The sequence below is a fragment of the Hemiscyllium ocellatum genome, chromosome 12 (genome assembly GCF_020745735.1).
Source record: "Hemiscyllium ocellatum isolate sHemOce1 chromosome 12, sHemOce1.pat.X.cur, whole genome shotgun sequence".
Taxonomy (NCBI): domain Eukaryota; kingdom Metazoa; phylum Chordata; class Chondrichthyes; order Orectolobiformes; family Hemiscylliidae; genus Hemiscyllium; species Hemiscyllium ocellatum.
In genome coordinates this window covers 21,493,263-21,511,043 of record NC_083412.1, presented here as the reverse complement: position 1 = coordinate 21,511,043, position 17,781 = coordinate 21,493,263, and the positions used below count along the sequence as shown (strand labels likewise).

At 39.3% G+C, this 17,781-nt stretch overlaps 1 protein-coding gene across 5 annotated transcripts in view; it reads left to right on the top strand.

Moving 5' to 3' along the window:
• LOC132820965 (RCC1 and BTB domain-containing protein 2-like) overlaps nucleotides 1-16,703 on the top strand; it is a 67,032-nt gene extending 50,329 nt beyond the window's left edge. For 4 of the 5 annotated variants that reach the window (XM_060833373.1, XM_060833371.1, XM_060833372.1 and 1 more), the window contains 4 exons: nucleotides 4,629-4,755; nucleotides 8,093-8,226; nucleotides 10,551-10,681; nucleotides 14,451-16,703. In XM_060833373.1, coding sequence (XP_060689356.1) covers nucleotides 4,629-4,755; nucleotides 8,093-8,226; nucleotides 10,551-10,681; nucleotides 14,451-14,591 — 533 coding nt within the window. In that variant the 3' untranslated portion in view covers nucleotides 14,592-16,703. The remainder of the gene's footprint in view (nucleotides 1-4,628; nucleotides 4,756-8,092; nucleotides 8,227-10,550; nucleotides 10,682-14,450) is intronic. The other variant, XM_060833370.1, reaches the window with a different exon arrangement.
• The last annotated feature ends 1,078 nt before the right edge of the window (nucleotides 16,704-17,781 follow it).

Below are 17,781 nucleotides of genomic sequence, written 5' to 3'. Positions count from 1 at the left end.
TGTAACGTCATTAAGTTGACAGTTCATTTTTAGATAATCGACCCAATTTCTCCTCATATGCTATCTTTGGAATCAGTATGGTGAACCTTTATGGCAAGCACATATTTTCCTAAGTTAGGAGGCCAAAGCTACATACACAACTCCAGGTATGGTCTCACCAAGGCTCTGTGAAGTTATAGTAAGATATCCTTGCTCCTGTACTCAATCCCTTGCCATGAAGGTCAATGTACCATTTGCCTTCTTAAGTGCTTGCTGCACCTGCACAGGACTACATCACTGTTCCTTCACTGTTACTGGCACAAAATCCAGGAACTTCCTTCCTCACAGCACTGACAGTATCCCTAAACTCTGAGCACTGAAATGGATCAAAAAGGCAGCTCGCTACCACCCTCTCCAATTGCGTTAGGGAGTTAGTAGTTATTGGGCAGTGAATGCAAGTCTAGTTAGCAGCATTGATATCTGATGAATACATTGAAAAAGATTTGCATTGCTTTCAGGATAAACTGGGTTTTTTTTATTACAAGTCCTGATTACTCTTAGTACTTAATGGTCACACAGACAAGACTATTTAAATCCTATCATCAGTTGCCCAATGCAAGAAAATTGCAATCTTTGTACAACGTGTACTTTATAGTTTAATAGAAAACAAAGAAATAAGAATGCTGGAGATATAAAACAGTTAAAAACAGAAATTGTTGGAGAAACTCAGGTCTGGCAGCATCTGAGGAAAGAAAATTTAGTTAACATTTTGAGTCCTGTGAGCGAGACGTCAACTCTGTTTCCTCTTCACAAATGCTGCCTGGCCTGCTGAGTTTCTCCAGCAGTTTCTGCTCATGATTTACAATTTAATCATTTTGTTGTGCTCAACCACATGATTTACGGGGCGACACAGTGGCTCAGTGGTGAGCACTACTGACTCACAGCATCACGGTCCTAAGTTCGATTCCAGCCTTGGGTGACTGTCTGTGTGGAGTTTGCACATTCTCCCCGTGTCTGCGTGGGTTTCCTCCGGGTGCTCCGGTTTCCTCCCACAGTCACAAAGATGTGCAGGTCAGGTGAATTGGCCATGCTAAATTACCCACAGTGCTGGGGAAATTAGTCAGAGGGTAATGGGTCTGGGTGGGTTACGCTGCAGAAGGTCGCTGTGGTCTAGTTAGGCCAAAGGGCTTGTTTCCACACTGTAGGGAATCTAATCTAATCTAATCTTCTCTGACCAGTAGAAACAGAAATAACTAACATTACTCAATTTCCATCAATCCTTCTGTTATTCTTGAGTTCGGCATGACCAATGCTATTGTGAACAGAAATACTCAAGTTCCTACAGAGCATCCAAATAACCAGTCTGTTTACTGATAAGAATGCAATAAACTGTCTTAGCCTTATGCTCGTTTGCTTACCTCAAAACTATTCTTATTACTTTGTTTTACAATTCAGCACAAGAAAAGTGAGCAGCATGAGTAACAACAACATGTGACCCATATCCTGTACATTCAGTAAAAGCGAAACAGCAGTCAGCTAAATTGTCCCCTAATATATCTAATTCTAAATCATCCTTTCATTTCCTGTTGACTCACTAACTCTTGGGCTTTTAGTGGTAGCCAGCTGTTAGATCATCCAGCTGTGGTCAGTTGCCTCATTCTGACATTGCTGATGTATTGACATAGCTGATCCACTGAAGTGCCTGTTAAGTGGTTACCCTTTCATAATAGTATTAGATGCATTTTGCCAGTGAAATTCACAGTGTGGAAATGTTTGGATCATTTGTTGGAGATGCAGTTGTACTGGCAATTCACTGCCTTAAATTCTTAGTCTGAATTTAAGTACAAACAGTCTTCTAATGTGACAAGTGTGTTTCAGTGGAAGTGCTATAATATTAAACTAAACATTTAAGAGCAAGTTTGCATTGTGTCACCTTATTGTCAATTCCTTATATTTGAAGAGTAGTTACTGTAGATATTCATGCACATCTAATTTGGATTTGTATATTGCTGTTCTGTCTCCTGAAAGTTCTGAAACTTCATACTAAGAGGACTGCAGCAACTCAAGAAGTAGCCTATCGTCTTCTCAAGTAATTAGTCTATAAATGCTGGCCTTGCCTCATACCTCGAGTGTAAATTAAAGAAGAAGCAGAATAAACAGCTATTCACATATAGAGTGTAGGGAGAAAGTGAGGCCTGCAGATGCTGGAGATCAGTCAAGCAGTGTGGTGCTGGAAAAGCACAGCTGGTCAGGCAGCATCTGAGGAGCAGGAGAGTCAATGTTTCGAGCATAAGCACTTCATCAGGAATGTGAAGTTAGAATATAGAGTGGAGCTTTATCAATGTGAATCATTTCGGGGATATTTATTTTAAAATAAATTTTGCTAACTGAATTATTATTCAGAAGGCAGTCAGCTCAAAGACCAGAAAATGTTTTGATGATTATGTTGGTTGCATCTTAATAGGGAGCAACTCCACAGTATCTGCAGAAACAAATTCATCCATAGTACTTGAGGTTTCTAGGTAATCCAAGATGGAGGATGGGAAGAAATTGTAGCTGTCAGAGCTGCTCCTTTTTTTGTTGAGGTATTTTCAGTGTTTTCTCGAATTCTAGGAGTAGTAATTACTGTTTTATAAGCTGTTGCATTGTTTTGAAACTTTGGGTGTAACTGAAGATCAAAACAGCGGAATTTTAAGGCGGCGGGAGACCGACAAAGGCAGTGACCATTTGGGAAGTGAATCAAACAGAGAAATAAACTGTGCTGCTGTCTGACCCAACGGTGAATCTGCACAGCTGACTGTATTGCTGTTTGATTCAAGTATTTCTGCACAGTGGAGTCATCTAACAAACATTACTGGTATAATTACAGCATTTAAAAGGCATCTGGATGGGTGTATGAATAAGAAAGGTTGAGGGGGATATGGGCCAAATGCTGGCAATGGGACTAGATTTAGCATGGCAAGGACCGAAGGGGTCTGTTTCCATGCTATAAATCTCTTTGACTCTATAACTCTTTGATGAAAATTTGCTTCTAATTAATTTCATACTATTCAGTCATGCCAAAAGAAATAGGTCTCTTCATGCCACAGTCTATTTAAGAAGTAGAATCTTAGGATGCTACTGTGCAGATAGAGGCCATTTGCCGTATTGAGGCTGTACCCACCCTCCGAAGATCATCCCATCCAAACCAAATCCATTCCTGCAAGCCCGCATTTAGCATGGCCAATCCACCTAACCTGTACATCTTTTAGACTGTGGGAGCAAATTAGAGCACCCATTGGAAACCCATGCAGATGTGCAGACATAGACAATCATCAAGGCTGGATTTGAACTCTGTTTGTCTGTGCTGTGCGACAGCTTGTGCCACCATACCACCATCAGATGTGAGACCACAAAGGTATAGATGATCGTGAATGTTATAATACAACATATTATACGTCTCTAGTATGTAGTGTTAAATTTGTTCTGTAAATACACAGACTAGATATTCTGATAACTCTAAACAGTTTCCTGTTGAATATACTGGTTTCACACTCCAAGCCTGGCTAAACAGGGAAAGCAGATGGAAGATTTGCTTCCAGATCACATCCAGTCAGACAGTGTGCTAGAACAGCCTTTGTTTACTGACCTTCCACTCCATTCCACACACCGGGATCTGACTGTGATTGTGGACTTGGAGGAACTGCTGTCTTGAATTTTTCCTGCTGTGGTCCTCTTTATTTCTGAAGAAAATTAAGCTAATGCAAATAAAACTTAGTTTCTAGTGATCAAGGTTTTTGGAGTGAGGAGAACATTGAATTTAGGATAAGCATAAGGGATTTATTGACACAGAGCAGGTGGAATTGTCTTATTTTTGTGTTGTTGGCTAGGAGACTGTCAAATGCATTAGTGGCATTGGCAATTTGAAACAAGTCTCCTGGTCATGAATCTCTTCTGAGTAGTGAATAGGTCATTGTTTAAGAACTGATTATTTGTGAGGTTGAAGGAAAGGAAATGGGAACTACTGGTTTGGAAGATAAACAGCAAAACCTGGGGTTTAGATCCAAGGCCATATGCTGTAATTTCTGTGTAATTCTGTCTCTCCTCTGAAAATCCTTAATACAATTCTTGTCTGAATTTAAAAAAACGTTGAGTCAAGTGTCTATTTCAATCAATTTTTTCCCTCCAATGAAAACTTTGCGATACCCAGCACTAAAAACCAAGAGAAGGAAGAGGCTCAGTCCTGGGAGAGAAAAATAAGTGATCCTTTTCCACAATACTCAGGATTAATGTCCCTTTAACATTTTGTTCTGTACAAGGCCTGTTCATTTCACTGTTACCTTTTATGTACAGTTTGGATAGCTGCACAAAGGGTAACCGAACAGCAATCCACGGAGCATCTTCAGAGTTGCTGTGTGTTTGCACACTTTATAGGGAACATTGCTGAATGGGCTGAATTTATTGACAGTATTGATATTCAAAATGAATTTCAGCAGTTGTTCTGGGAAGGCACTTTTAAAATATTTATATGCACAATAGAAAAGATGGACCTTGAATTGATAAAAAAAATGAAGTCAATATGTTCTTGGTTTATAAAAGTTACTTTGTTCCTTGCCCTTCTGTTTCTTTTCTCCCCAGTTTAATTCATGTTTATCTTTTTGTATCTGTAGAAAGTGACAATCACTTGACAGTGGCACAATCAATGAAGAAGGAGTTTGACAGTGCGGCAACCTCAGATCTAAAGTTTCTGGTGGATGGAAAGATTATCCATGCTCACAAAGCAGTTCTCAAAATAAGGTAATCATCCAAATCTTTAGAGACACACTGGTGTTGGAAACTGTTAATACATGAGAGAAATTGTTCACTAAGAATTGCTCAGAGATTTCTTTTACATTGAAAACTGTTCTAAAATTTCAGTTGTTATCAATCTTTGAAAAGTGTTATTGGAACAATTTGTTTTAAACTATTTCTTCTTCGTAATGTATTCAATTTTCATGTATAGAACATAGAACATTACAGCGCAGTACAGGCCCTTCGGCCCTTGATGTTGCGCCGCCCTGTCATACTAATCTGAAGCCCATCCCACCTACACTATTCCATGTACGTCCATATGCCTGTCCAACGACGACTTAAATGCACTTAAAGTTGGCGAATCTACCACCGTTGCAGGCAAAGCATACCCTTACTACTCTCTGAGTAAAGAAACTACCTCTGACATCTGTCTTATACCTGTCCCCCCTCACTTTAAAGTTGTGTCCCCTTGTGTTTGCCATCCCCATACTTGGAAAAAGGCTCTCCCTGTCCACCCCATCTAACCCTCTGATTATCTTGTATGTCTCTATTAAGTCAGTTCTCACCTCCTTCTCTCCAACGAGAACAGCCTCAAGACCCTCACCCTTTCCTCGTAAGACATTCCTTCTATACCAGGCAACATCCTAGTAAATCTCCTCTGCGCCCTTTCCAAAGCTTCCACATCCTTCTTATAATGCGGTGACCAGAACTGTACACAATACTCCAAGTGTGACCGTACCAGAGCTTTGTACAGCTGCAGCATAACCTCCTGGTTCCGGAACTCAATCCCTCTATTAATAAAGGCCAAACACTGTATGCCTTCTTAACAACCCATTCAATCTGGGTGGCAACTTTCAGCGATCTGTGTACATGGACACCGAGATCTCTCTGCTCATCTGCACTCCCAAGAATCCTACCATTAGCCCAGTACTTTGCTTTCCGATTACTCCGTCCAAAGTGTATCACCTCACACTTGTCCACATTAAACTCCATTTGCCACCTCTCAGCCCAGCTCTGCATCCTATCTATGTCTCTCTGCAACCTACTACATCCTTCGTCACTATCCAAAACTCCACGGACCTCAGTGTCCTCCGCAAATTTACTAACCCACCTTTCTAAGCCCTCATCCAGGTCATTTATAAAAGTGACTAACAGCAGTGGACCCAACACCAACTCTTGCAGTATGCAGCTAGTAACTGGATACCAAGATGAACATGTTCCATCAACTACAACCCTCTGTTTTCTTTCAGCAAGCCAATTACTGATCCAAAGTGCTATGTCTCCCACAATCCCATTCCTCTGCTTTTTGTATAATAGCCTGCTGAGGGGAACCTTATCGAATGCCTTGCTGAAATCCATATACACCACATCAACCGGTTTACTCTCATCTACCTGTTTGGTCACTTTGTCAACAAACTCAACAAGATTCATTAGGCACGACCTACCCTTCACAAAACCATGCTGACTGTCCCTGATCAGATTATTCTTTTCTAGATGGTTATAAATCCCATCTCTTATAACCTTTTCGAACACTTTACCAACAACTGTAGCCACGTGTTCAACTCCTTTCTCTCCCTATTCCTCACCTCGCTAGCACGTGGCACGGGCAGCAAACCAGAGAAAACAACTCTGTTTGTCCTAGCTCTAAGCTTCCATCCTAGCTCCCTGAATTTCTGCCTCAAGTCCCCATCTCTCTTCCAACCTATGTCGTTGGTCGGAGTGTGGACCACGACTTGGGGCTGCTCTCCCGAAGGATCCCAAAAACACGATCAGAGACATTACAGACCCTCGCACCCGCAAGGCAACACACCAACCGTGAGTCTCTCTAGTCCCCACAGAACCTCCTATCTGTCCCTCCTAATGATTGGGTGCCCAATGACTACTGCTCTGCTCCTCTTCCCCCTTCCCTTCTGAGCAGCAGGTGCCCCACTGCTTTCCTCTGGTAAGTCATCCCCCCCCCCCCCAACAACTTGTGCACTGAGCTTCCCTCAGTGCACAAAACTAGGACACATGAAAGGGGAAGGGGAAGTAGAATAGGTTATATTTGCGTGGTTGTGTTACCCGAGACACCACTCGGGTAGTGTCTCCCACCCATCCTCCTCTAACCTTATAAAAAAAAGTGTGGGAGCCAACAGTATCCAAAATGGTATACTTATTGTTTAGGGGAATGGCCACAGGGGATCCCTGCACTGCCTGCCGGTTCCCTTTCTGTCCCCTGTCACCCATCTGTCTTTTTCTTTTATCTGGGGAGTGACTACTTCTCTATAAGTCCTGTCAACAACCCCCTCTGCCTCCCGAATGATCCAAAGTTCATTCAACTCCAGCTCTAGTTCCCTAACGCGGTTTTCGAGGAGCTGGTGTTGGGTGCACTTCCCGCAGATGTAGTCAGCAGGGACACTAGTGGTGACCTTTACCTCCCATTCTGCAGGAGGAACATTCAACTGCCCTACACTCCATTTCCACTGTTCTAACTCCTGAAGTGACTACTTAAAAAAAAGGATTAGGAAATAAACTATTTGCCTTACCTTGTCAATCTGGCTCCCACACTTTTTTTAGGTTAGAGGAGTAGTTTCTCGGGTAACACAACCACGCAAATATAACCTGTTCTACTTCCCCTTCCCTTTCATATGTCCTAGTTTTGTGCACTGAGGGAAGCTCCTTCCAAATTCTGGTTTTATTGTTTGAGCTTTAACATTTTCGTTCTTGTGTTCAAATTCCTCCGTGATCTTGCTCCTTTTTATCTCTGTTACACCCTCCAACCCTCCAGTTCTTAAAAATCTGTTGTTCTTCAGTTCTGGCCTGTGTCACAATCCCTTGTCCCTATTTGACAACTGTGTCTTCAGTCAACCCAATGGGACTATAATTAGAATTTCCTCCTCAAACCCTTTTGCTGTGCACACCTTTCTCTTCCTGTAAGATGGTGCTTTCACTTAGCACTGAACCAACTTTTATCATAGCTCTTAGCTTAATTCCGCATTATTCTCTTCTGAGTTCACACTTGGGAGGTTTCATGCATCTTAATATTACATGCAGACTATTTATTAGATAAGCAGTGGATACTATCACTTGACAGTGATTGAACTTGTTCTTTTCCACAACCATTGGCTCTGCATACTCCCCTCTCCACCTGCAAATTAAGACAGTTGTTCTAAACTAGTATTGTCCTCAAAAGAAACTAACACTTTCCAATAGAATTAATGCATATCTCGAACTCATTTAAAGTTATTAATATGTAAAGTGAGAATTTTTGTGTATTGCAGGTTCAGATTGGCTTTTTAAAGCTTCAATTTCTTTCTGACTGCTTTGGTTAAAAAATATCTTTTTTTTCATTTCATTCAAACAGATGTGAACATTTCAGATCCATGCTTCATGATGATGAGGTGATTGAGATTGACCAGTTTAGCTATCCGGTGTACCGTGCCTTTCTAGAATACTTGTACACAGACTCTATCAATCTACCTCCTGAGGATGCAATAGGTACTGACTCCTAACATGTATAATTGAATTATTTTCTTATTTAATATCACACACAAGTCAAAAAGACTAGAATCTTAAATGTTGTTCTGCTAAAGATAGCTTTTAGGAAGGATTAAAGATTAATTCAGGAGTTGCTAGATTAACAATTCATTTATAGTGTTCTTTGCCTTAATATGGATATAAGACTTGTTTTACTCAAGGGCCATGGGCATTGCTGGTTGCCCAATACTCATAGCCCTTCCCTGGTTCGCTTTGAGAAGATAGTGAGCTGTCGTCTTGACAAATGCTGTAGGCTAGATCCACAATGCCTTTTGGAGGGAATTCCAGGACTTTGACCCAATGACCATGGAGAAATGACGATACACTTCCAAGCCAGAATAGTGAGTGGCTTGGAAGGAAACTTGCAGGTGATGGCATTTCTATGTATCTGCTGCCCTTTGATGTTCTAGGTGGAAGTGGTTGTGGGCTGGAAAGATGCTCACTAAGGATCTTGGTTGAATTTCTGTAGTGCATCTTGTAGACAATGGCAACCATGTGTACTGAGCGTTTGTGGTTGAGGGAATGGATGTGTGGGATGTGGTGCTACACATGCTGTTGAGGTACAAATAACTGGCTTGCTTTGCCGTTTCAAAGATCAGTCAAGAGTTGACCATGTGGTGTCATGTTTAGGCAAGATGATCTTATTTGATTTGGAGAGGCTAAGTGAGTTTAAATAAATGAAGTACCTTGTGGAGAAATGATCCACTTTGATAGGAAAAACTGAAATGTAGAATATTTTGTAAATGCTGAGTGGTTGGTAAGTGTTGACGTTCAAAGGGTCACAGCAAGCAGTTTTGAAGACAATTGGTATGGCTTTATGGCAAGAGGATTTTAATAGAGGAGTAAAGATGTCAGTGCAATTATGTTGCACCTTGTTGACATCGAATCTGGTGTATTGTTTGCAGTCTTCGTCTCCTTACCTATGGATAGACTTGTCATAGACAGAGTACAATGAAGGTTCTCTAAATTAATTCCTGGAATGGGGAGATCATCCTGTGAAGAATGGTTAAATAGATTGGGCCTGTTTTCTAGAGTTTAGAAGAGTGAGAGATGGTTTCATTCAGGACGACAAGGTTCTGGGTGCACCAGAAAGCAGAGGACCCAGTTTCAGATTGGCATGGTGTATATTCCCTGTAATACTCAACCGGTGCTTCTAATCGCATTAATCACTTAATGCTTCTCTGAAATTGCTCCAGGCAGGTCAGCTTAAGATCTTGCTTCCTCGTAGTTCCATCATACCTTCCACAATGACATGATGCAATCCTAAGCATGGTATTGGGGAAAGGAGAATAACATGATGAAATAAAGCCACCTTGTTTAAATATTTTTGCTGACATTCCCTTAAATTTAGTTAATGACATGTTGGGAGTGCATCATGGTTGATGGCCATGAATGGGCTGTTGAGATGTTAGCAGCTGTGAAAGGGCTTTTGCAAAATCTTAAAATGATTATATTTGTCACAATCAAACTTACTTTTTTCCTGAGGCAGCCCAAGAGTGACTAGAATGGTAAAAGGTGGCATGGCATCAAACTTTACTGGGAACAGATATGGAAGTATTAGAAGCTGCTTTTTTATGCCTAGTCATTACTGAGGAGTTTCTCCTGGTAGAGGAGCCATCTTTGTCAAAGCCAGATGCCTTTTGTTGGGTCTGCCATTTGTGCTGTGGCTATGGATGTGATGGACTCTGCTCATCCATAGCGGTGTGCTGTTGGCGCTCTGTTTGAGTAAGAACAGGCCAAATGTGGTTAAAATTTCATGGGGACCTTCTTGCCACATTTATTGTTTTCCTATAGAACAAATTTATAAAAATGGGTATGTCTTTTGTAGTAAGAATGGTGTACTATAGGCATCAAGATCTGTTCATGTTCGATTTATCACTACAGCTTACATTTTATAATCATGCTTCAGCAAAGAAACATGTTACAAACTGAGCCTGATTCAATCTGACAGTGACCAGGGAAGGGCATGTAGAAATATTTATGGAGAATATGAAGTACATGGGGGCTTCGGTCTGTTCAGCTGTAGGAAACTTGTTTATCCAGGATTGGTATCTTATCCATGTGTGTGATTTCTAAAACAATTGTAGCAGTTGAAATACATTTATCACCTTATTACAAAGCTGACAATCTCACTAATCTCAATGATACTTAAGTCTGATACATACACACTTCTTTAATATAAGCAAATGTGTAATAAAGATGTTAAAAATTTAGATGGAAGCAATTGTCTTTTATAATTTAAAAACAAGTACTACTTAAGAATATTCTTGTATTTAACCTTACAGGCCTTTTGGATTTGGCAGCATTTTATGGAGAGAACAGCTTAAAAAATCTTTGTGAGCAGAATATTAAACAAGGAATTTCAGTGGAGAATGCAATTACTTTATTGTCGGCTGCAGTGAAATATCAGGCAAAGGTAGGAGGAGGGGAACAAACCTCATGCTAAATATGTTCATTGTGAATGGTCAACTTGCAACAGAAAGTAGATGTCTTTTCAGTTCATGTTATCATATGATTCAACACTGAACGAGGACATTTGGCTCAGTGTTCCTGTGTCAGCTCTTTTGTCAAGTTTTCAAATTAATCCTATTCCTGACTTGGCGTCTGCCTGTTTCAGCAATCTGTTTCTGTTATCTTGCTGTCACTGCACTTATTCATTTTGTTCTGTTACCTTTGAGCTGTTGTTATAGCCTGTACACCTGATTCTACATAAAAATAAACGAAAGTAGTCCTAATACTTGTTTCTGAGGAAATGACCATACAAATTCGTCATTTAGTGAGAAGACAACCAAAATACCTACCTTTATGGATAGAATTTATTGACCATGCAGTTTTATAGTTCCTTCTATCACCACCACTGCAATCTTTCAATCTTCTGCCATCAAGCATATAAGGAGGAATGGCAGATTATAGCCAGGGTCTCTGCAGTATCCACCCTCAATTCCCTCAGTAGCACAAGTTCCATTCCACGTGAATAAGATGACTGTTCAGCTGTAAGGGTAACTAACACTTTAAGTATTGTCTCTTTATCACATCTGATATTGCTACTAGCTGCTCTTTTATAGTCACATCCCCATTATTTATGTTGTGAAGATAGAGTACTTTTAGTATACTTAGACATGCCCTGCAAGATTTTGATTTGCCTCTAATCAATCCCACTTACCTTTGTCTACCCATTTACTTTTTATAGGTTGATCATCAAATTACAATGCAGGGGTCCACTATGCTTCCACCATCTCGCCAAATAAGAATCATGACTCAGTGCCATGTTCCTGCCCTTTCATCATATCCTTACACATTGCTTCTATTAAAATGATCATCTGATGCCCTCCTGCATACCTCAATTTAATTTACTTTCACCACATTTACAGGCAGTGCACTCAATATGTGGAAAAAATAATCTTTCACATCACATCTGCCTTTTTTCCACATCACTTGAAATCAATGCCCTCTTTATCTTGATACTTTTACAAATGATAGCACTTATCCAAACCCGTTGTGATTTGATCTCCTCTTAGCTGCCTTCTCTCCAAGGAGATCAGACTCAACTTCTCATATCTATCTTCGTAAAACAAAAGGTTTCATCCCTGGAACCATTTTTGTAAGTTTCTTTCAACTCTGAACTTCTGGCATTCACATTTCTTCCTATTGTGTGTTATATCAATTTTTAGTTATCTTGTTCTATTGCCAGTAATGTATTCTAGCCTGCTTTCACCCTTTTAATTTTTTAAAAATGTCCTCTGTACTTATGTAATCAATTGATTCTCTATTGTTTTCTAACCTAATTTGTCATAAAACTTTATATTGTCTGTATCTTTAGTCATCCATGGCAATCTCATCCTCTTAGCTTTTTCCATGATTTCCTGTCTTTTTCCATAACTGTTTTAAACTATGATCAATATTTTTGAATGTTTATTTACTTGTCCCACTTCATTTCTCAGAACTAGCTCCAGAACTGCTTGCTTTTTTGGTAGTTTGAAAACATACTGGATTTCAGAAATTCATCTCCCTTTTTGTCTTTTCTCAGTTATTGTCTCTGCCTACATTGGGATATCTCCATCGTCACTACTTTTGTAGCTCCTTGCATCCTTCTGTAATTTGCTTTCAAATCACCTCCAATCTCCCTTTATTTGACAGTCTACATTGTACACCCTCCAGTCAATTGGCACCTCTGTTCCGTAATTCTAACTAAGTAGGTTCTGTCTTTGAAATGTGCTTTTACCCCCCAAGGGCTAGTTTATTTAATCAACATCACCCTCTTTCTTTCCTTCCTTGTCTTTCCTCAGTGTATTGAAATGAGAATAATAAGTTTGCAGTTCTGCACCTCTACGTTATGCCTGTCTTATTGCCACTATGTTCTAGTTCAGAGAGGTGACTTGTCTGTGCATCAGCTATCTTATTTGTCTCACTCTCTGCAACTTGTAGCATGCGTACTCCAAACCCAATTTGACTGAAATATAACAGGAAATGCTGGGAATATTATGCATTTCAGAAGGGATCTGTAAAATTGCAGGATATCAAAAAGTTGGCAAATATGAGGCAGTCCAAGAAGGAATGTTATTGCTGTCTGATACCACTGTTAAAGGATTTTTTAAAATGTGCATGTAACCAGTTCATTCTGTATAATGCTTTGGCAATTAAAGAGGTTAAAGTATTAAACCTGCATTGGTAGGGATATACAAATATGTAATAGAAATTGAAATTAATATACAATAAGTACAATTTGGAAACCTCTTCATTAAAGTGATTAACTAATTGTTAATAAAATTGGAGGGCACTAAACAGCAGGCAAATATGAGCCAGTCCAAGATGGGAATGGTATTGCTGTGGCATGTCGCAGACCAGAAGGTATTGTTCAGACCTCTGTGATGACAGACCCATCAGTTTAATCTAAAATACTAGTAATTATTGATTTTAATAATTATTGAACAGTTTTGACTATTTTTCCTATTCCATATTTCCTACAAATAGATTCAAACACTGCAATATTTAAGAATAAGGGTTGTAATTCGCAGAAACAAGCTTAGTCCACTTTAGTCAATGCAATTCTTCACAGTGATGTTATTACATCCACCCAAGGTGTCACAGTTGTCAAAATGTGAACAAACTCTCAGTGAAATGTTAATAGAAAGGTTCCTTTCTTCAGCTTTGCAGTTGGTAGCCATTAACCAGACAGGGAAAAGGGGGAATTAACAGTTGCATAATTACAGTAAAGTCAAGTGTGGTACTAGTCCTTGGTCTACTGAGTACCCTCTACACTTGTTCAGTTTAGTAACCTCTGTGCCTGCAAAGTGCAACTCATCTACATTGAAAAAAATAACCTTTCTTCCAGATGAAACAATTATAATGCATTCAATTTTACTTAACATGAACCATATCTAAAACTGGATTGCTGAAAACATTGCTTTGGATACTTTCTTTTAAATGTTTTAATCTAAAATTTTGAAGTTTTAATGACAAAAGTCATGTTTGCATTTCAGATTTACACATAATGGGATTCACACACAAACAACAATTATTCCAAGTGGTCAATCACCCTGTGAATTTGGTGAAATCTAATTTGAATAATTTGAACTCGACTGAAATAAGTAGTAGTGCCTACTATTTTCACTATGTATTTTTAAAATCCGAATATATTCAACCAAGGAATATTTCAACATGCTTGTGACCTGGCTGTACTATTCCCTGTCATCCTGATCAGTAATATCCTTAACTGAAAGCCTTTTTGTTTTTAAAAAAGACATTATAACAATTCTTTGGCAGTTCAATTTCCCCCCAAAAATTAAATCTGCAGAAAATTCTGCTAGCAAACTTCAAAAATTGCTTTACTTAACTTACTTGAGAATCCTATTGAGTTTTCTGTTCCCTTCCCTGTTTGAAATGGTTCAGTTTATAGAACAGTACAAAACCCAGCAAAAGAAAAGTTTCTCTTGCCATCAGCCACCATGGCACTGGCAACCAAATTTGGTATAAACACCCTTCACTGGAACAACACAAAGTGGATGTTATTTAAATTGGATTAAATTTATTTCCAGTGAATTTTCCTGAGGTAAGTTAATGAAAAGAATGCTATTATCAATATACCTAGATCTGTCCAGCTTGTCATCTTCGAACAAAATGTCATGGATAATTAATTGCTTTGTATTGCCTTTGGATAATTGAATTGTGTTGAATTGTTATTCTAGGGATTGGAAGAGTTTTGCTTTAAGTTCTGTGTCAATCATTTGACAGCAGTGACACAAACACAGGGCTTTTCTGAGATGGACCACGAGCTCTTGAAGAATTTCATCAGCAAGGCTGGCAAACATGGGGCATTCCGGAATTGAAGCAGGAATGTGAGCAGTCACTGAATATACTGGGTTTCTTGGTCAGTTTTCTCTCCACATCCTAATCAGTTTATCTGTCCCTACCCCTTCAGGTGTCAACTCTGACAGGGTTAGAGTTCTGTATGTGCTCACTGCAACTGTGCCGAAGAAACCATTGTTTCTTTATTAGCTTCAAACAGGATATTAAAGTAGGGAGATATTACAGCTGAGCTCCTTGCTTAGCATTTAGAGATTACATAATTTGGAGAGTTTGCTCAACATTGTTTTGGAGAGGAGGCCTGTATGACTTTTAACTACTGCCTGTTGCAACATCTCTCGCTGAGATATGGCACAGATCAACAATCAAACCTGGAGTGTTGGCACATTCGAATGGTTCAGTTGCTCATGGGAGAAAATGTTTACTGAACCATTGGGAATTCATTTTCACTTTGAAGAAATGGATCACCGTCACAAGAGTGAAACATCAGATTATGGAAGTCATTCTTTCCATATTTCTTTTATAGAGGTAACTAGTAAGGCTCCATGAAAGAATTCTGGTCTAATGTATAATTCAGAACTACGCATCATAGTTTTAAGAATATCCTTAGTTTGTGCAGCCATTCATTTCATAACACTTTGTACTTTAAAATAACATTTGCTATTCATTTTCAGAAGAAGTTTGCTTTCTTGCATCAATACAATTTTTCCAGCAACATACACAAAGCAAAGGATATCCACATGTCCCAGAAAACTTAATAGATCAATTTATTATCATTGCATCACATGGAAGTACTAGATTCCAGCCAAAGGTTCCTAGTGGTGTATTATTAGGTATCTAGATTAGCTGGATAAACCTTAACTAGCCATCTGATACGATGAGAGAGAGAGAATTAATAGATGATTGAATGCTTTATGGATGTAATAAATGATTGGCTGCTAGGATTATCAATTTTGATGTATAATCAGATTACTGTCCATAAGTGATTTAACACATTTACTGAATACACACTTGGAATAATACAGTTGTCAATGGTGAGCTGTTTTAGTAAATTAGTGTCACAAAACAGCATAAGTGTCCTCTTTGACATGGCATGTTGCAGCTCCTTGCAGGTGCCGTTTGGAAATTGCCATTGTTGTTAGCAAGAAATAGATTTAAATTGCCTAGTATTTTAAAATACTTGTCAATTTCTATTCTGACACAGGCAAATGCATCATTTTCTGGTTCCTTTTCTGTGGCCTAGCATGACAAAAATCTCAATTATAGTAAATCAGTAACAGCCTTAATTACAAAAACCATTTTTTTTCATCCCATGGGTGAGAGTAGGTACAGACTGCAGTGATTGTTATGAGGTGTCTCTCATAGAATGAGTTCCCAGATCAGGGTTGTTAATCAAAGAGCCCTGGCTGAAGACATCTAGAAAAATGTCAGATATCCTGTCCACTCTTGGCAGCTAGTTCAGACGGAGCTGTATCAGTGTACAGAAAGGGTGACTAGGCAATGGGATACTAGCTTCTGTGGAGTTATTTCAGTCGCTGTGAATTGGTGTTAGTGGAACGGCTGCATTGCCAATTTTGTTTCCCTGAAATTTGAGGACAAACTGTAGAGTTGTTAGCAGTCTCACATTTGAATGCAGTTGGATGATTTTACTCTGATCACACTACATTATTGCATTAAGTGACTATGTTTACACATTTGATCATGGCAGTAGAGGTGAACTTGAACTGAGTTTGTTCCATAGAGTCCAGTCCCAATTTATTTGCAATCTATACAGCCAACGTTTTAAAAGGATATAGGATAACTTCTTTCAGCCTGCATTTATGCTTGAACTGACTTATTACAGCACTGGGAATCTTAATTTATTTAACATCACATGATTACCCTCCAAAAGTAGTTCAATATTTGTTCAGTGAAAAGTTGATCTTTATGTATTGAACCCTAATAGTATAAATCATGTTTACCATAAAGAAATGTGCAAAGATATTAAATGTAATAACTGGAAAATTTAATTGAAAAAATACTGAAATGTTAATGCTACTGTCAGTCAGTTACATTTGCTTGTCTTATCTGTTACAGATAATGACTACATGATTCTTTGTTAAACTTTTTCCCCTTGTGCATGTGGTTTTTGATTTTAGTGTCATGTTAAATGTAAATAAATTAAAAGTATCTGATAGCCCAAGGCCTCTTTTTGATTTGTATTTTCATTTAAAATTTTGTAAGATTAGATTAGATTAGACTTAGTGTGGAAACAGGCCCTTCGGCCCAACAAGTCCACACCGACCCGCCGAAGCGCAACCCACCCATACCCCTACATTTACCCCTTTACCTAACACTACGGGCAATTTAGCATGGCCAATTCACCTGACCCGCACATCTTTGTGACTGTGGGAGGAAACCGGAGCACCCGGAGGAAACCCACGCAGACACTGGGAGAACGTGCAAACTCCACACAGTCAGTTGCCTGAGTCGGGAATTGAACCCGGGTCTACAGGCGCTGTGAGGCAGCAGTGCTAACCACTGTGCCACCGTGCCGGTGTAAGGGTATTGTCACTAACTTATTCAGCATTTGTGATACTGTGTTAGCAGCTGAATCATTTGAATCCTGTCATTGGACACAGACCAGAGGTACACCATGTGCACTATAGTTGGAGGTTTGATCCACTGTAATTATTTTTTCAATTTCTTTTGCTATCTACAGATTTGCAGCCTGAACAGAGAAGGAAATAAACTAAAAACAGCCTCGTAAACAAAGTTCAATACTTCACCTACATAAATTAGATCAGACAAATCAAACAAACAGCCAGTGGGGCCAGAATGCTACCCATCAAGGAACTAGTGACCCTTTTTTCATTTATAGGTAAATACATTATGGAAGATTCTACAAGGTACTGCTCCTCAATCAGAATTTTTTTTTTCTTTCCTGCCTTTACAACTGACAGGCTTATCTGGGAGTTTAACATCAAAAGGTTTCACTTGGAGGTCACCACTGATGATGTTACCTCGCCAGGTAATGAAACGTCTGGATATCAAACCTACAGCTCAGTGAGCAAACCTACACCCTAAATCAAAAGGAAATGGACTCTGGTGGGGTAGCAAGCTGTGTGAATGTTCATATGTTAATTCAGCCTGAGATAAACACAGTGAGTCAGCATTTGTTGGGAAGGGACAGGGGTGGGGCTGAAGAGGATGGAGAATCTGCTCAGATTTGAG